Source organism: Drosophila grimshawi, unplaced genomic scaffold (genome assembly GCF_018153295.1).
Source record: "Drosophila grimshawi isolate 15287-2541.00 unplaced genomic scaffold, ASM1815329v1 contig_1377, whole genome shotgun sequence".
In the NCBI taxonomy this organism is placed as follows: domain Eukaryota; kingdom Metazoa; phylum Arthropoda; class Insecta; order Diptera; family Drosophilidae; genus Drosophila; species Drosophila grimshawi.
In genome coordinates this window covers 450,692-470,559 of record NW_025062900.1, presented here as the reverse complement: position 1 = coordinate 470,559, position 19,868 = coordinate 450,692, and the positions used below count along the sequence as shown (strand labels likewise).

The 19,868-nt window shown below is 35.6% G+C and overlaps 2 protein-coding genes across 7 annotated transcripts; both read right to left on the bottom strand.

Annotated features, from left to right (window-relative positions):
• Positions 1-301: 301 nt before the first annotated feature.
• On the bottom strand, positions 302-7,662 carry LOC122322456 (CD109 antigen-like). Its single transcript, XM_043214717.1, has 9 exons — positions 7,589-7,662; positions 5,725-7,002; positions 5,377-5,638; positions 4,921-5,191; positions 4,460-4,597; positions 3,782-3,929; positions 3,244-3,422; positions 1,810-2,711; positions 302-1,500 (listed from the first exon to the last, which is right to left on the bottom strand). Exons 1-9 carry the CDS (start codon positions 7,660-7,662, stop codon positions 382-384), a joined length of 4,371 nt encoding a protein of 1,456 aa, XP_043070652.1. The 3' UTR covers positions 302-381.
• Positions 7,663-8,855: 1,193 nt separating this feature from the next.
• LOC6562835 (CD109 antigen) lies at positions 8,856-19,693 on the bottom strand. Of its 6 annotated transcripts, none has more exons than XM_043214713.1 (8): positions 19,403-19,693; positions 16,817-18,124; positions 16,466-16,727; positions 16,013-16,280; positions 12,584-12,770; positions 11,815-11,993; positions 10,368-11,269; positions 8,856-10,054 (listed from the first exon to the last, which is right to left on the bottom strand). In XM_043214713.1, exons 1-8 carry the CDS (start codon positions 19,474-19,476, stop codon positions 8,936-8,938), a joined length of 4,299 nt encoding a protein of 1,432 aa, XP_043070648.1. In that variant the 5' UTR covers positions 19,477-19,693; the 3' UTR covers positions 8,856-8,935. The 6 variants fall into 6 exon arrangements, with proteins under 6 accessions (XP_043070648.1, XP_043070649.1, XP_043070647.1 ...); XM_043214714.1 differs by lacking the exon at positions 12,584-12,770 and adding an exon at positions 15,680-15,860 and having other exon boundaries at positions 19,403-19,692; XM_043214712.1 differs by lacking the exon at positions 12,584-12,770 and adding an exon at positions 13,432-13,618 and having other exon boundaries at positions 19,403-19,692.
• Positions 19,694-19,868: the final 175 nt, after the last annotated feature.

The window sequence follows — 19,868 nt, the reverse complement described above, 5'->3', positions numbered from 1 at the left end:
CCTTGGCTTACTCTTAATCTTTAGACATACACATAAAATGGGCCATAAAAGTAATCAATGAAGAACTGACTAATCGCTTATGTATTGCAATGATAAAAAATAGTTAGCTCATTGCAGTTCTTTTTATAATTATTTTTGCTATAAATAGACTTCTTATGGTTTCAAATATTCAAGTTTATAATTTGAACTCGTTGCGTTTTATATTGACTCTTTCACTACTTTGAATATTAAATAAATAAATCAATGCTGCACTCGGAAAAAATATCGAGTATTGTTCCGAGTGCGAGCGAACACATAATTATTAGAATGCACTTAAATATTTATTAAACACCACGCGGAGGTGAAGTGTTAATGGACTTTTAAAGAAACGATTACATTTGTTTATTGCTTATTACAACCCGAACCACAATCGGAGTCCTCACAGATGTCACAGAGCGAGGAGGCGACCTGATAGTACTCCGTGGCACGTCGATCTGTCTCATAGTAGTCGTAGAGGGAGACAGCAGCCGGTTGTTGCTTGGCCACTAAATGCACCCGGATGCCCTCCACCGGGATACACTTGACATCACCCGGAGTCAGGCTGTTAAAGTAGACCATTACCGTGGAATCCGAGTTCTTGGTATCGATGCGCATAACTCTATCGACTGCCTCAATTTTATCGAAACTATCGGCATCGCTGACGTAGCCCGAGGGCAAGGCAATTTCCATGACGGCCATGTTGGAGTCACTGGTCTGGTTACTCGACTCAAGGGGCACATACTCGGCACACACCTCCACACTCAACAGCAGCGAGGATGTATCCTTAACAGTGGGCCTCACCTTGAAGGCGGGTTTCATCTCTTTGTCAGCGATATTATATCGATAGGATAATTGCACCATTGCCGAACCCTGACCCTTGGCTGTGAAGCGAACCTTACGTGTGCTGCCGGGCAAAACGTGACTCTGAAGTACCAGTGAGTTCTCGGGATTCACTTTGATAGTGCCCTTGTTATCGTTATCGTTATCATTTTTATCGTTCCCAGACCCATTGAAATCAATGTCAATGGTGCCGCTGCCAGAGCCAGTCTTCTTGGCAAACTTAGTCAGTGCTTCCAGACCGACGACGGTGTCCTTTGTGGAGGAGAAGCCTCCATTGCTGTTCCGCTGGGCAATCAACCACTTGGCAATGGGCAGCGTTGCTTCTGCTGCCTCCTCTTCGAGGAGTGCCATCAGCAGATAAGATGTAATCTCAATATCGTTACTAGTGATGGGCCGCCAACTGATCAATCGTTCTGCATCCGTTGAGTTCTTCGCGGTGGTTTTGGACCACCATTTCTGGCCATTTTGCTGCTTGGCAACAGTGTCCAACTTGGCCAAAACTTGCTTGGTCTTCGGATGCTTGGCCAATTGCAGAGCAACGGCGGCAATCGATAGCGAATATTGATCATCTGTCTTGTCCACCTCTTGAGCAACATATTCCAGGGCCTTGTTGATGGTTTGTTGATACTTCGATAGCACTTCCTGTAAATCAAGAGTGGAATATTTAAATATAAATTAAATTAAATGAAAAATTAAATTTAATATTTAAATTTCAATTTTAAAAAAAAACATAAGAAATATTTATAAGATTTCAGGGGCTATTCAATTTAAATTAAAAAACAACAAATATGTAAATATATGATATATATTTACAAGATTTCTGGAGAAATTTAAATGCAAAATGCTGCACCACACATTGCATGAATTAACGAAAACCCAAAAAAAAAAACCAATCAGACTTAAATACATATATTATAAATTGATTGAGATTGATTAGCAAAAGTTACTTACTTCATTTTCAAAGAACGCAAGCAGCACAAATGATGTTAATCCCAATTCATACTGATAGGAATTATCAAATAATTTGCCCACTTCGAGAAACTCGCCATTATCCTTTTGCTTGGAGGCCAGGAAATCCAAGCCTTCTCCTATAACCTTGCGATCCACTTCGGTATATTTGGCAGCCTTGTGGAAAGAGCGCATGACATACGCAGTTAACCATGTGCTGCCCGAAGGATCAGATTTGCCAAAGGCACTATAGGAGCCATCATCGTGTTTATAGGTCAACTCACGCTGATAGCCAATCTCGAGGAATTTTTTCGCCTTTTCCTCAACGCTGGGCATTTTGCGGCTGGTCGCTTCCAGATAATTGAGGACCAGAATATTGGGCACAAAATTTACCATATTCTGTTCACCACAGCCATAGGGCATACGCACCAAATTATCCAAATTATTGATGACGAGACCCACTTGATCACCAACGACAGAGAACTCTATAAGTTCCGAGTCTTTTACGGAATGTGGGGGAATTTCAACCTCGAGTTCGTGTTGCATTTCCGATTGATCAGCCTTAAGATTGATGAAAACTGCTCGATTTTCATACTTTGTCACTCCCTCCGGTTCGACCTTTAATTTCTGTTGGATCGCATCACCTGCCAGTGGAGTTATTGCATTAATCTTTAGCGTGATCGTTCCCACATTCTTGGGCCGAATCATAAACGAGACACTCTGACCACTGTTCGAGGCGATTGTAGCTCGTTTAACTCGTTGTATTTCATCGATTGCTTTCTCCTCAACTTCATTGGTTGCCTCAGCAAATTCATATTCCTTATCCGAGTTATCCATTGTAATCTCTGCATCGAGTGCCTTATCCATATAGTTGAAAATGATGACAGGTATGGCAATGACCTCACCTGTTTAAATTAGACAAGTATTATTTTTTTATAATATTATTATTATATTATATACAGCTGCAGTCAATCTGATAGTAGTGCTCACATATGCCTTTGAAATGTTAACGAAAAAATACCTAAAATATAGTTTAAAAATGATGAACATTTTATTTAATATACAAGCAATCAATACTGAAGATAAGTTATCATTAAATGTTGGCATAACTTTAAAATTTATTAACAAATAAGATTAAAGTCTTTAAATTGATTATTTTTATATTGAATTTTATGCATTTCTATTAAATTAATAACAGTATTTGAAAACATTCCCAGATGAGAACAACAATTTATTGTTTAGCAGAATTAAATATTTATTTACATTGAAGATTTTGAAAATGTCTCGATTTTATTACCATAAAATCATATATATTACCATAAGTCATATGTTTATTAAATACTTTGAGAAGCAGCAGTACTACTATTTGGGCCGTAACCTTATATTTTAATATTATTAAATTCTGTAATCTTAAGTTATTGAAAACTAATTTCTTACCGTTCTTCACAGAATGTGGCAAATTTGTGGAGACAAAAAATGGACGAAATACTCGAATTTTGCTGGGACTTTGAGTGAGGGCAAATCCAGTTGTTGGATTCAAGGAGAAACCAGTCACAACCCATGAAGTAATAGTATCCGGTATCTTTTTAGTCAAGGTAAGACCTTCTGCATCGGTACTAATTTAAGGAAGCAATATAATATAATTAGTCAGTTTTTTATACTCAAAAATATACATTAATATTTAACAATAAGCACAGACAAGCATTTGAATGATTTTAAAAAAATCCAAGCTTACATAAATATTTCGCGTATGAAGAAATTTGTTGCAGATTTATCTTCATCGTTATCAGAATTAGTATTTGTTGTTGGCTTTTGTGTTGTTGTTGTTTTACGAGTTTTGTTGAAATTCAACCTTTCCACACTGTTGACTTTAAATGTAGAAATGTATAACTAAACTAAGTTATCATTAGTAGTAGAAATAAAGTATTATTGGATTATAGCCTTCCCGTAGGTATTCAGAAAATGAATGAATTACGTTATATTATTCTGAAAAATCCAAGTTTCGGGGAATTCCTTTCGAATTTGGGACGTAGCTGCAGGACGCTGAAGTGCCGGAGGTCCAGGAATTCCGGCTGAATCTTCAACTTCAACCGTATGAAGTTCCGCTAGAAATTCTTCTAAACCTAAGTATGAAAAGGTAGTTTTAATGAAAATTTACTTTCAGTCTACACAAATTTGTTTAAGTGCAAAAAAGAAATTAAGATAAACTTTTCTAATTATAATTTTAACATCAGTACATTTTAAGTCATTTGACAGAATAAATGTGTTTCCAAAAATACTAAATGTTTTGCAGCCCCTACTGAGGAAAGTATAACAGTTAAATAACTTTAATTGCTGATGTTGGGCAAACGACCAAAATATAAGTGAAGCTAAAATGGAAAACCCGTTACATAAGAAACCTCAGACATACTTTTCGAGATTTACCAAAAAATCGAACCTTCAATAACTTATTTTGTTATTCAATGTTAAAGAAAAAAAACATTTCATTAAGATTTCAGTGTCAATATTAGAAAGAATATTTCAAAGTTTAAACAAGGAAAAAGAGTGGATTAAATTAAAGAGCCACAATCCTATAAAAAAAAAGTAGGTAAAGTGACTACGTATAAAATTATGACTTAGAAGGAGAACATATCAAGAAGAAAACCTAAGCTACCCAAAAGCCTTGCATACTTCTCAACGTGTTCGAATATCCAGCTTTCTGGAAACTCCTTACGTACGACCATATATCCCTTATAAGTATCTTTGGGAAACTCCTGTCCATCTACTACAAGTTCCGGATCGACATCTGCATCTGAATTAAAAATACATTTATCAAATTTACATAACTTAAATGCAATAATTTTGAAGAATTCTTAATACTTTGATCCAAAAATTGTTCGCAAAAAGTGAAGCGTTTAATGACTGTTAATTGATGTGTTAAGTATTATTTTTGACACTTATTCCATACAGATGTGAGTATGACAAAAGCAGTTAGTTAGGAAATTCCTTTCGATTTTGAATTTTGTATTCAATTGAGTATATCCCTACCTGTTGCATGGTGACACTTAATAAAATGCATAAATTCTTCTCATTGAAAGATTCATATCTTTCCCCGAATCATAATATTGAACTTACCCCAATTATAGGGATAATTGGCATTTGTCAGTGTGACCAAACCCGAAAATTCTCCCGGATAGGGATCATAGCTGCCTTGCTGCCAGGGTGTCGTTGTCTTGTACTTATTCAGACTGCTGAAGACATCCTCACGAGTCAAATCATTTCCAGACTTGAACAACAAAACACTCTGATCCACACCAAGCAGACCCACATACGAATTGGCATCAGTTTTGATCTGCAGTTTCACTTCTTCGCTGGGCTTCGCTTCCAATGGAGCAGAGATTTCGATCTGTGAACAAAACACAATTCAATTAGTTCAATCAGAACAAAAAAATGTCCCTACATTTTAGAAAATCGACCTGAAAACTAAAGAATATTTCTTGTTATCAGAAATAATTTTTTTAAATAAGAAGAAAAAATGTTAAAAATTTATATAGTCTTTGTTTTATTTAGACATAATTTGTACATACTTACCGAGTTCTCAAAATCCTTATCGAAATCGATTGCTTTCTCCTCGAAGCGCAGCTCGTTGTCAAAGATGTAGTAGACATAAATGGAGGCCTGTGGCACCATTGCAAACGTGGGTGTAAACTTAACGGTGTGGTTCTTGCGACCTTGTGGCACTTCAACATGCTCCGCTTTCACAATATTGCCCCGAGCGACAATCGCGTATTGAAAATATGGAATAGGTTCATTCGATGTCACATCAAACGAAACACTCTTACCCAATTTTGGACTAAAAATAATAATAATAAAAAATTAACAAACAATAATAATAATAATATCAAATTAAATTTTAAATAAATATATTGTTCAACTTACGTTTTTGTGTTTATTTGGATTTTCAGTGGCACAGCGGAGTCAATTTCCGGTTGAAATCTTTGAATCGAACCCAAGGAGGAATTGGAGTTTGCATAATAGCCCGTAATGCTATACTGCAACGTATTTGCCGACAGTATACAATTAAATGTGGCAATACCATGTTCAATCAAGGTTGCCTCAAATTCAACGATTTCATTATTGTGCTCGAAGCAGATTTTTGCTTTTTTCGTCGCATCTTGCACGGGGGAACCATCCAAATTCTTGACAACAAATTGATAGATAAACGATTTGTTGGGATGATAATTGTTGGGTGCATCGAGTGCCTCAATTTTATGTCGTTGCGCATGCAAATTGACAATTGTCGAACTATTATGCTGCCGACCCGTCAAATCTTCGGTGACCACAGCAAATATTTCCAAAGGAGGCGTAGAACGTGAATTTGGCTGAAGTGGGAACTCAATGTGGGCCTTGCCATCGATATCGATGCTTTTAATTTGATCCATTCTACCGTCAGCGTCATCCAAATAAGCATCATTGGGTTTTAGAGAAACGGTGGCTTTGCCTTTGACCGGTTTGCCATAGGTATATTTGGCTCGAATCGTGGCCTTAATGACACCATCCTGTATGGCAACATCTTTTGCTGATTCCACAATGACCTCAAATTTGGGCAAAACATATTTGGCCACCTCAAAGGATTTAGTTTCCGCAGTTTCATCGGCCAAAGTGACCACAATATTCCACGTACCCAGCACGGGTTGTTCCGATAATTGCAGCTGTCCTGTATAGATGCCCTGGTTTAATTTGACATCCGATAATTGCTTGATACGATTCTGGGCACCATCATTAATCAAAATTGTTATGGGCTGGTCAATCGTGGCTGGTCGTGTATTCTCATCGAGGAAGAGCACTCGAAACTGTACCAGATCCGCTGGTTTATAGGTTGCCTTATCAAATTGTATAAAAGTCGATGCTGTGTTTTTCTTATAATTCAGTTCCGTTGAGTTCTCAAATATAATGCCCTCAATACCAGTGGCAGTCAGACTATATGCTCCATACATTAATTTGGGCACATCGAATTCAACATTTACCGTTGACATTGGTTGCACTTCGACCTGTTTGGTCTCATTGAAGGATGGGCCAGTGATGCCCACTTTAATCAGACTCTTTGCGTCCGCTTTGTGCACAGATACTGCCACATTGTATTTAAAGTTGGAGCGGATGGTGCCAGGCCCAATCACCGTATACAGGCTGAAAATTGTAAATGGAAATGGATGTGTTCTATAAATATATTTACCAGTTGCATTCTATAATATTTTTTCTCATGTGCAAAACCGGATTCTTTAAAGCTACTTCCCTCCTCTTTTTCTCTTTTTAACGCAGCTTTCGTGTCATATTTTAAGTAAAAACAGGAATTAAGAATGTTTTAGTCGAAGGAGCTCTGGACTGGGATATACCCTGTAAGCAGCTATAAACAGAAGTAGTTATCGAAAAATTGATGCAAACTTGATCTACCCGGGATATACAAGTGTTTATATAACGAATTTTAAGTCTCCAGCTCTCATAGTATCTGTAGACAAGGCTGTATCGACTCGGCTGTTCAGTCTGATCATGAATATATGGGCTCGGAGATGCTTCCTTCTGCCTGTTACATACTTTTCACAAAACGAGAATACCTTTTTTAATGGGTACACTAGGCTTAATAAATTTAAATACTTAAAATATATGAATAGAAACACATAAAATAAATAATTACACAAAGCTATCATTTATAATATAATTGTAATTATACATCAATATAAAATAAATTTAATGTTGACATCAGAATAAATTATGGGGAGTGTTGCCCAAACATGTTGTTACTTACCCAGCAGCATTTATGAGTAGTCCCAATTGAAGTGCACAAAATAAAAAGCAGAATTCTGCTAAATTCCGCGACATTTTGGCAATTTAAATAGTTTTATGTTGTACTCTATTCTTTTAGAGATCTTTTTCGTGGTACATAATGCACAGCAACTATTCTGTTTGCTTATTATCAGCACAAACACAGAGAAATAAAGCCCAGATTTACGATGCGATTGACTTAGACGATTGACTGAGACGCTTACGATGCGTATCGATCGCCACTTGGATCCACAATGAGCTCGTCGCGATGCGCAGCCTGCCTTAAGTATCCTATTTGTGTGTGACACGAACACAATAATCTGGAAATCGGCTAGCATTGTCTATAGTAGCCTTACATACTTGTACACATACAATCCAAAAATGTATTTTGTATGTTCATTTTAATTAATTTTAAATAAGTTGAAAACGATTAATAAAATAATTATTTTTCGGTTTCTAAAACAAATTTCGCTGAGACTTAAACAAATTTTAATTTACGCAAAAGAGAAAATTGCAGTTTGGAGTAACCGACAAAATCAATATTTCTTCGGCTTTAGAGGATTAAAAATAAATCTCTTAGCAGCGGTATGGTTGTGCTGCTTTCTTTGCGTTTCATTGGTGTGTTATTTTGCTAAAAGCCAGTATTGTGGAACACCTTGACGTATTCTATTTTCATGTGAGTGTTATACGTGCACAACTCTGCTACAGTGCAGTTCAGAACCTATATTGCGTACTGAATAAAACGATAGTACTTTATGCCACGCAGCGCAGCTATTGGTGAGAAACTTCAATAACAGCCAGTTGGCGGTGCTAACGTTGCTGAAGGTTTACTTAAAGCGAATTTTCTGTTCCATTTCCTGTCTTTATTTAAGACTTGTCCTCTTGGTTAAAGCTATTAAAATTACATATGTAAATATTCCTTCTATCCTTATGTTCATCGCTTGGAATACCTTGGCTTACTCTTAATCTTTAGACATACACATAAAATGGGCCATAAAAGTAATCAATGAAGAACTGACTAATCGCTTATGTATTGCAATGATAAAAAATAGTTAGCTCATTGCAGTTCTTTTTATAATTATTTTTGCTATAAATAGACTTCTTATGGTTTCAAATATTCAAGTTTATAATTTGAACTCGTTGCGTTTTATATTGACTCTTTCACTACTTTGAATATTAAATAAATAAATCAATGCTGCACTCGGAAAAAATATCGAGTATTGTTCCGAGTGCGAGCGAACACATAATTATTAGAATGCACTTAAATATTTATTAAACACCACGCGGAGGTGAAGTGTTAATGGACTTTTAAAGAAACGATTACATTTGTTTATTGCTTATTACAACCCGAACCACAATCGGAGTCCTCACAGATGTCACAGAGCGAGGAGGCGACCTGATAGTACTCCGTGGCACGTCGATCTGTCTCATAGTAGTCGTAGAGGGAGACAGCAGCCGGTTGTTGCTTGGCCACTAAATGCGCCCGGATGCCCTCCACCGGGATACACTTGACATCACCCGGAGTCAGGCTGTCAAAGTAGACAATTACCGTGGAATCCGAATTCTTGGTATCGATGCGCATAACTCTATCGACTGCCTCAATTTTATCGAAACTATCGGCATCGCTGACGTAGCCCGAGGGCAAGGCAATTTCCATGACGGCCATGTTGGAGTCACTGGTCTGGTTACTCGACTCAAGGGGCACATACTCGGCACACACCTCCACACTCAACAGCTGCGAGGATGTATCCTTAACAGTGGGCCTCACCTTGAAGGCGGGTTTCATCTCTTTGTCAGCGATATTATATCGATAGGATAATTGCACCATTGCCGAACCCTGACCCTTGGCTGTGAAGCGAACCTTACGTGTGCTGCCGGGCAAAACGTGACTCTGAAGTACCAGTGAGTTCTCGGGATTCACTTTGATAGCACCCTTGTTATCGTTATCGTTATCATTTTTATCGTTCCCAGACCCAACGAAATCAATGTCAATGGTGCCGCTGCCAGAGCCAGTCTTCTTTGCAAACTTAGTCAGTGCTTCCAGACCGACGACGGTGTCCTTTGTGGAGGAGAAGCCTCCATTGCTGTTCCGCTGGGCAATCAACCACTTGGCAATGGGCAGCGTTGCTTCTGCTGCCTCCTCTTCGAGGAGTGCCATCAGCAGATAAGATGTAATCTCAATATCGTTACTAGTGCTGGGCCGCCAACTGATCAATCGTTCTGCATCCGTTGAGTTCTTCGCGGTGGTTTTGGACCACCATTTCTGGCCATTTTGCTGCTTGGCAACAGTGTCCAACTTGGCCAAAACTTGCTTGGTCTTCGGATGCTTGGCCAATTGCAGAGCAACGGCGGCAATCGATAGCGAATATTGATCATCTGTCTTGTCCACCTCTTGAGCAACATATTCCAGGGCCTTGTTGATGGTTTGTTGATACTTCGATAGCACTTCCTGTAAATCAAGAGTGGAATATTTAAATATAAATTAAATTAAATGAAAAATTAAATTTAATATTTAAATTTCAATTTAAAAAAAAAACATAAGAAATATTTATAAGATTTCAGGGGCTATTCAATTTAAATTAAAAAAAAAACAACAAATATGTAAATATATGATATATATTTACAAGATTTCTGGAGAAATTTAAATGCAAAATGCTGCACCACACATTGCATGAATTAACGAAAACCCAAAAAAAAAAACCAATCAGACTTAAATACATATATTATAAATTGATTGAGATTGATTAGCAAAAGTTACTTACTTCATTTTCAAAGAACGCAAGCAGCACAAATGATGTTAATCCCAATTCATTCTGATAGGAATTATCAAATAATTTGCCCACTTCGGGAAACTCGCCATTATCCTTTTGCTTGGAGGCCAGGAAATCCAAGCCTTCTCCTATAACCTTGGGATCGACATCGGTGTATTTGGCAGCCTTGTGGAAAGAGCGCATGACATACGCAGTTAACCATGTGCTGCCCGAAGGATCAGATTTGCCAAAGGCACTATAGGAGCCATCATCGTGTTTATAGGTCAACTCACGCTGATAGCCAATCTCGAGGAATTTTTTCGCCTTTTCCTCAACGCTGGGCATTTTGCGCCTGGTGGCGTCCAGATAATTGAGCACCAGAATATTGGGCACAAAATTTACCATATTCTGTTCACCACAGCCATAGGGCATACGCACCAAATTATCCAAATTTTTAATGGTAGGACCCAATAGATCACCAACGACAGAGAACTCTATAAATTCCGAGTTTTTTACGGAATTTGGGGGAATATCAACCTCGAGTTCGTGTTGCATTTCTGATTGATCAGCCTTAAGATTGATGAAAACTGCTCGATTTTCATACTTTGTCACTCCCTCCGGTTCGACCTTTAATTTCTGTTGGATCGCATCACCTGCCAGTGGAGTTATTGCATTAATCTTTAGCGTGATCGTTCCCACATTCTTGGGCCGAATCATAAACGAGACACTCTGACCACTGTTCGAGGCGATTGTAGCTCGTTTAACTCGTCGTATTTCATCGATTGCTTTCTCCTCAACTTCATTGGTTGCCTCAGCAAATTCATATTCCTTATCCGAGTTATCCATTGTAATCTCTGCATCGAGTGCCTTATCCATATAGTTGAAAATGATGACAGGTATGGCAATGACCTCACCTGTTTAAATTAGACAAGTATTATTTTTTTATAATATTATTATTATATTATATACAGCTGCAGTCAATCTGATAGTAGTGCTCACATATGCCTTTGAAATGTTAACGAAAAAATACCTAAAATATAGTTTAAAAATGATGAACATTTTATTTAATATTCAAGAGATCAATACTGAAGATAAGTTATCATTAAATGTTGGCATAACTTTAAAATTTATTAATAAATAAGATTAAAGTCTTTAAATTGATTATTTTTATATTGAATTTTATGCATTTCTATTAAATTAATAACAGTATTTGAAAACATTCCCAGATGAGAAAGCAACAATTTATTGTTTAACAGAATTAAATATTTATTTACATTGAAGATTTTGAAAATGTCTCGATTTTATTACCATAATTTTACCATAAAATCATATATATTACCATAAGTCATATGTTTATTAAATGCTTTGAGAAGCTGCAATACTATTATTTTGTCCACAACTTTATATTTTAATATTATTAAATTCTGTAATCTTAAGTTATTGAAAATTAATTTCTTACCGTTCTTCACAGAATGTGGCAAATTTGTGGAGACAAAAAATGGACGAAATACTCGAATTTTGCTGGGACTTTGAGTGAGGGCAAATCCAGTTGTTGGATTCAAGGAGAAACCAGTCACAACCCATGAAGTAATAGTATCCGGTATCTTTTTAGTCAAGGTAAGACCTTCTGCATCGGTACTAATTTAAGGAAGCAATATAATGTAATTAGTCAGTTTTTTATACTCAAAAATATACATTCATATTTAACAATAAGCACAGACAAGCATTTGAAATGATTTTTGATAATGAGTTTTATGTACATATGATGGAACAGTAAAGATAGTTTAATAGAAGTTAATAGTTAATAGTTAGTTAGTATAGTCAGTTTTTTAATATTTGCGAAATATTTGTGTACTTTTTGTTTGTCAGATTTCCTTGAAAAATCCAAGTTTCCATAAATATTTCGCGTATGAAGAAATTTATTGCAGATTTATCTTCATCGTTATCAGAATTAGTATTTGTTGCTGGCTTTTGTGTTGTTGTTGTTTTACGAGTTTTGTTGGAATTATGCCTTTCCCCACTGACTTTCATGATGGGTATTAAACCGGAGTCCGGTTTCTTAATACTGTTTACTTTAAATGCAGAAATGTAAAATTAAAATTAGTTATCGTTAGTAGTAGAAATAAAATACTAAAGGATTATAACCTTGCCCACATATATATATATATATATATATATATATATATATATATATACATATATATAAATACAGCAAATGCAAGAATTACGTTATATTATTCTGAAAAATCCAAGTTTCAGGAAATTCTTTTCGAATTTGGGATGCATGGGAAGACGGAGCGGGAAGTGGAGCATTAGGCAAACCAGGACGCTGAAATGTTGGAGGTATTCCAACTGAATCCGGTACTTCAAATGATTGAATCGTATAAATTTCCTCCTCAATTGGTGCATATATATCTAAGTACAAATAGTAGTTTTAATGAGCATTGATTTTCAGTGTACACCAATTTTGATAAGCGTTTTTGCTTTTATAAAAAAAGAAAACCAGATAGACTTTTCCAATCTAATTGAAGTACTTTCCAGAAACTAATTTTAATATCAGTGTATTTTGAGTCATATAACTGAGTGTGTTTCCTAAAGTATTATTTTTGCAGCCCTTTTAGATATTCAATATTAGGAAGAATATTTCAAAGTTTAAACAAGGAAAAAGAGTGGATTGGATTAAAGAGCAACAAGCCTTTGAAAAAGTAGGTAAAGTTACTACGTATAAGCCGGATTACGTAGCAGGAGAATATACCAAGGGGAAAACCTAAACTACTCAAAAACCTTGGATACTTCTTAATGTGTTCGAATATCCAGCTTTCAGAAAACTCTTTATATACCATATATACTTTATATGTATCTCTGGGAAATTCAAGTCTATCTACTACAACTTCCTGATTGGCACCTGCATATAAAAAATTCAATTATTAAATTTACATAAACGTAATGTAAAATTTTAAAAATATCGTTAGTAGTGAAAATAAAATATTATAGGGTTATAGCCTTGCCCACACACACATATATATATATTATATATCTGAAAATCGCTCGGGTATACAGAAAATTCAGGAATTACGTTATATTATTCTGAAAGATCCAAGTTTCTGGGAATTCTTTTCGAATTTGGGGCGTGGCTGCTGGAGGAGATGGACCGGGAAATTGAGCTGCTGGCAAACCAGGACGCTGAAGAGTTGGACGTACAGGAATTCCAACTGAATCCAACACCCCAAATGTATGAAATTCAATATATTCCAGTTGAAATCCTAAATACAAATATGTAGTTATAATGAGCATTGATTTTCACTCTACACAAATTTTTATAAGAGCTAGAAAAAAGAACAGAAGATCAACTTTTTTAATCTCAATGAAAGCCCGGCCAGAAGCTAATTTTAAGTCATTTGACTGAATAAATGTGATTCCGAATATACTAATTTTCCAGCCTTTATAAAGCAATGTAGAACATTCAAATGACTTTAGTTGGCCCTTCTATAAGAACACTCAGACGTACTCCTCAAAATGTACGAGACACTTATACTTCTATATATTTTTTGGTATTCGAAGATAATAAAAAATGTTATGTATTATATAAGCAAGGCGAAATTCCGAGCTAACTACTTCCAAATTTCTTCAAAATATTACAAATAATAGACAAATAAAGAAAAAATATTGCGGCAAATTAGACAAAACTTAAAAGCCCGCTTAAACTAGCTTAAGAGCAATTTAAAGAATATTAGTGCCATTATGAACATGGAGTACTTCTCAATGTGTTCGAATATCCAGCTTTCAGAAAACTCTTTATATACCATATGTACTTTATATGTATCTCTGGGAAATTCAAGTCTATCTACTGCAAGTTCCGGATTGATATCTGCATATAAAAAATTCAATTATTAATTTTACATAAATGTAATATGAAAGAGCCCCGGAAATAGTTCACAAAAAATTACGCTTTTAATGAACATTAAATAATGTGTTAAGTGTTATTTTTGACGCTTATTCCATACAGATCTAAGTGTGAATAACGCAGTTAGTTTTATACCCAAAAAGCATTGTATTTTAGAAATTTTCACAATTACGTGATATTGTTTAGGAATATCCAAGTTTCAGGAAATTCTTTTCGAGTTTGTGGGACAATTTTGGCAGCAGGCGCTGCTCCTCGCAGTCCTGTGCCCGGCTTTGCTTTAGTCGCTGAATAAGGCGATACAATATACATATTCCTTCTAAATAGCATAGCATTTGATAATGGAAGGGGCTCGGCATAGTAGTGACGCACACCTAAAGACAAGTGGTATATTTTTTAGTACATGTATAAGAGAAATAAAAATATGAATGATTTAAGCCGCCCCAACTTTAGGCCACATTTTAAATTTTATTAATGTTATTATCAGAAAACATTCCATTAACATTTCGGTGTCGATATTACGAATTGGCGTAAAAATATTAAAGACTTTCAGCAGAGAGCCATAAGCCTTAATGACTAAGCAGTTCAGGGTGGATATTATATTAAAATGAAAACCTAAACTACCCAAGAACCTTGCAGCATACTTCTCAATGTGTTCGAATATCCAGCTTTGAGGAAACTCTTTACGTATTTGTATATCTTGAACAGAGACCATATATATTTTTTCAATATCTCTGGGAAGTTCCAGGCTATCTACTTCAAGTTCCACTTCAGTATCTGTATAAAAAATACAATTATTAAATTGACATGAGCGTCATGTAAAATTTTTTAAAATTTCCTAATACTTTGATCGAGTGTCAACAACACAATTAGTTTTATTCCCAAAAAATATTGAAAACATGTAAAATATCTTCAGTTACAGCAAATTCATTTCGAGTTTGTGGTCCTGTGCCAAGCCATACTTGGTTTCCCAGTGAGACGGATTAATAGTCATGCTGACCTTAAAACAAGTGGTGTAGGTTTTTTAGTACACGTATAAAAAAATAATAATGAATGACTTAAGCCACTCCCCAAAAATAATGAAAACATTTTTAGTCATAATCTATATATATAATCTATATCTATAATCAAAATTCATACTTTTCGTAGTGCTTAAATATCCATGTGTCGGGAAAGTCCTTTCGTGTTTGAATTTTGAATTCGATTGAGTTTATCTCTGCCTGTTGCATGGCAGTTAATAAATATGAAACGTAGGGCAAACTATCTGCATTACAAAAAATACAAAACCATATTAACTAGAGTATGTGGAAGTGGGTACCTTAACCTCATGAAATTAATGTTAATACTTGATTAATATTTGTTGCTCGTCATGCGTTTAAATTAGGATATATATTGGATTGTAGGTTTTGGCAATACAACCCACCTCAAAGTGGCCAATTGCCATATCCAAATCTCTGCGAAATTATCGCGTATTAAATTAACTTCGTTAGCTGTCTCAGTTTCTGTATCGTCTTGAATATCCTCGAAATCGAATGTATCGTTTAATACATCGGGATATAGTAAATAATCACTGTTCCCATCAACCGCATCATATGAACGTGTTGCTAAAATTCACATGTTCATTTGTTTAGATTTAGAAATTAGCCCTAGCATTATTATTATTTCTAACTTTTCTTTGATCAGCTTTGCCGCAATGCATGAATTATTTTCATTGAAAGATTTATTCACATTTTTTTCCCCATAATACTGAACTTACCAAAATTGTAAGGATAATTGGCATTTGTTAGTGTGACCAAACCCGAATTTTGTCCCGGATAGCGACCATAGCCCCGCTGCCAGGGTGTCGATGTCTTGTACTTGTTCAGACTGCTGAAGACATCCTCGCGACTCAAATCATTTCCAGACTTGAGCAACAAAACACTCTGATCCACACCAAGCAGACCCACATACGAATTGGCATCAGTTTTGATCTGCAGTTTCACATCTTCGCTGGGCTTCGCTTCCAATGGAGCAGAGATTTCGATCTGTGAACAAAACACAATTCAATTAGTTCAATCAGAACAAAAAAATGTCCCTACATTTTAGAAAATCGACCTGAAAACTAAAGAATATTTCTTGTTATCAGAAATAATTTTTTTAAATAAGAAGAAAAAATGTTAAAAATTTATATAGTCTTTGTTTTATTTAGACATAATTTGTACATACTTACCGAGTTCTCAAAATCCTTATCGAAATCGATTGCTTTCTCCTCGAAGCGCAGCTCGTTGTCAAAGATGTAGTAGACATAAATGGAGGCCTGTGGCACCATTGCAAACGTGGGTGTAAACTTAACGGTGTGGTTCTTGCGACCTTGTGGCACTTCAACATGCTCCGCTTTCACAATATTGCCCCGAGCGACAATCGCGTATTGAAAATATGGAATAGGTTCATTCGATGTCACATCAAACGAAACGCTCTTACCCAATTTTGGACTATAGAAAAGAATAATAATAAAAAAAAACAACAAAAAATAATAATAATATTAAATTAAATTATAAATAAAATATATTGTTCAACTTACTTCTTAGTGTTTATTTGGATTTTCAGTGGCACAGTGGGTTCAATTTCCGGTTGAAATCTTCGAATTGAACCCAAGTAGGAATTGGAGTCCGCATAATAACCTCTAATACTATACAACTGAAACGTATTTTCGGGCAGTAAACAATCAAATGTGGCAATACCATGTGCATTCAAGGTAGCCTCTAATTCAACGGTCTCATTACGGCGTCTTTCACTGAGATGCTCTCGTTCAAAGTGGAAATATCCTAAGGGTCCATCAAAGGAGATTTTTGCTTTTTTCGTCGCATCTTGCACGGGGGAACCATCCAAATTCTTGACAACAAATTGGTAGATAAACGATTTGTTGGGATGATAATTGTTGGGTGCATCGAGTGCCTCAATTTTATATCGTTGCGCATGCAAATTGACAATTGTTGAACTATTATGCTGCCGACCCGTCAAGTCTTCGGTGACCACAGCAAATATCTTCATCGGAGGCGTATAACGTGAATTTTGCTCCATGTCCTGCAGTGGGAACTCAACGTGACCCTTGCCATCGATATCGATGGTTTTCATTTGACCCATGCCGGCACGACTGTCATCAAAATAATTATAATTTGGTTTTAAAGAAACGGTGGCTTTGCCTTTGACCGGTTTGCCATAAGTGTATTTGGCTCGAATCGTGGCCTTAATGACACCATCCTGTATGGCAACATCTTTGGCTGATTCCACAATTACCTCAAATTTGGGCAAAACATATTTGGCCACCTCAAAGGATTTAGTTTCCGCAGTTTCATCGGCCAAAGTGACCACAATATTCCATGTACCCAGCACGGGTTGTTCCGATAATTGCAGCTCTCCTGTATAGATACCCTGGTTTAATTTGACATCCGATAATTGCTTGATGCGATTCTGGGCACCATCATTAATCACAATTGTTATGGGCTGGTCAATCGTAGCTGGTCGTGTATTCTCATCGAGGAAGAGCACTCGAAAATGTACCAGATCCGCTGGTTTATAGGTTGCCTTATCCAATTGTATAAAAGTCGATGCTTTGTTTTCCGCATAATTCAGTTTCGTTGAGTTCTCAAAGAGTATGCCCTCAATACCAGTCGCTGTCAGATTGTAATCTCCATTCATCAGTTTGGGCACATCGAATTCAACATTTACCGTTGACATTGGTTGCACTTCGACCTGTTTGGTCTCATTGAAGGATGGGCCAGTGATGCCCACTTTAATCAGACTCTTTGCGTCCGCTTTGTGCACAGATACTGCCACATTGTATTTAAAGTTGGAGCGGATGGTGCCAGGCCCAATCACCGTATACAGGCTGTAAATTGTAAATGGATATGTATTCTATATATATATTTTTTATATATATATTTTTTTTTAATTGGCCTTGCACGAATTCTATTGTTTGTTTTTCTTCTTTTTTTTTAAGTATAAAACCGGATTTTTGATGCTGCTGCTTTTCAATCATTCAAGCTTCTTTTCCCTTCCCATTTAATGCAGCTTTCATGTCGTATTTTAAGGTTTAACAGGTAAGAATATAGTTGAGGGAGCTCTCGACGGCGCTATACCCTGTAGGCAGCTATCAAATATATATAAGATATTTAAGCTTGCTTTGATCAGCATGCCGTCCCTTTCTCACACAAGCACTTGCTTATTTGTGAAATGAGTTCAATATGAGAATACGTTTTCGACTACAACTTGAGTATTTCTTGACTGATATAGATGAAATTTCTTAAGTCGATCAATAAGATGTTAAGGTATTTTATATATATTAAAAGGAAGCACCTGCCTGTAAGCTTGATCGGGGATATATTTATACTTTATATGCTCAGAGATGCTTCCTTCTGCCTTTTACATATTTTTGCTCAACACGAATATACTCTATTAAGGATATTCTTAATGGGTACAGGGTATATAAATTGTGGTAAAAATATTAACTGATGAAGTGGAAGAATAAACGCATTATTATTATTATTATATACGCATTATTATTCTCCCACTCTAGCCAACAATATTATTGACACAATCTTGATTTTGAATTTAATAGTAATATATAACAAATAAAAGTATACAAAGATATACAAATATTTATAAATATATAAACTTATAAAAAAAAAAAAATATATATATATATATATATATATATATATATATATATATATATATATATATATATATATAATAACGTGTTCTTATTCTCCCAACTCTATGCTCTATTTTCAATATAAGATAAAGTTTACGTTGGCATCGGAATAAATGATGAGGAGTGTTGCCCAAAAATGTTTACCGCTATTCGTTCGCTTTTAATCATATTTGTATACATGTTCTCCATTTCGGCTCTGGAGATAACAAGACAAAACAAAAAAAAAAATAAAATAAAATGTGTGCACACACTTTACATGTGACAGAAGCGCCCAAAACAGGTTTCAAAATACATTGAAAATGTTTTATTTTTCACTTTGATAATCACAAAACAAAAAAATTTATTTTTATTCGATGCACTTAAGTTAATGGTGTTTCTTTTTAATTTATTTATTTATTATTTATTTCTTATTGATAACCTTGTTGAGCTCAGACTATCAATTATTTCACTTACCCAGCGGCATTGACGAGTAGTCCCAACTGAAGTATACAAAATAAAAAGCAAAGTTCCGCTAAATTCCGCGTCATTTTTGTCAATTTAAATACAAAGTTTTCTCTTGCTAACCAATAATTGTTTTATTATATTTCTATTCTGTTAGAATAATTTTTTATTGCACATAATTCTCATTAAATATTTTTTTCTTTGTTATCAGCACAAACACATAGTAAATCAAAGCCTAGCTTTGCGTCGCGATTGACTTGAGACGCTTATGATGCGTATCGATCGCCACTCGGATCCACAATGAGCTCGTCGCAATGCGCAGCCTGCCTTAAGTATCATAGTTGTGTGTGAGACGAACACAACCATTTGGAAATCGGCTCGCATTGTCTCTAATTGCCTTACAACTTATATAAATACAGTTGCGCACAAAATGATAGCACCACCAGGACAGAGTTTATAATTTGCTTAATTATAAGTG

Bases quoted from the DNA above. Each gene is read 5' to 3' on its own strand.
- LOC122322456 (XM_043214717.1), bottom strand. From the start codon at position 7,662: ATGTCGCGGAATTTAGCAGAATTCTGCTTTTTATTTTGTGCACTTCAA. The intron at 7,003-7,588 runs GTAAGTAACAAC...ATATATTTATAG, and splicing joins CTACTCATAAATGCTGCTGG to AACACATCCATTTCCATTTA. The intron at 5,192-5,376 runs GTAAGTATGTAC...TTTTGTTCACAG, and splicing joins ATAAGGATTTTGAGAACTCG to ATCGAAATCTCTGCTCCATT.
- LOC6562835 (XM_043214711.1), bottom strand. From the start codon at position 19,476: ATGACGCGGAATTTAGCGGAACTTTGCTTTTTATTTTGTATACTTCAG. The intron at 16,728-16,816 runs GTAAGTTGAACA...TCTTTTCTATAG, and splicing joins ATCCAAATAAACACTAAGAA to TCCAAAATTGGGTAAGAGCG. The intron at 11,994-14,431 runs GTAATTGTGAAA...TCCTTAAATTAG, and splicing joins ATATTCCTAAACAATATCAC to TACCGATGCAGAAGGTCTTA.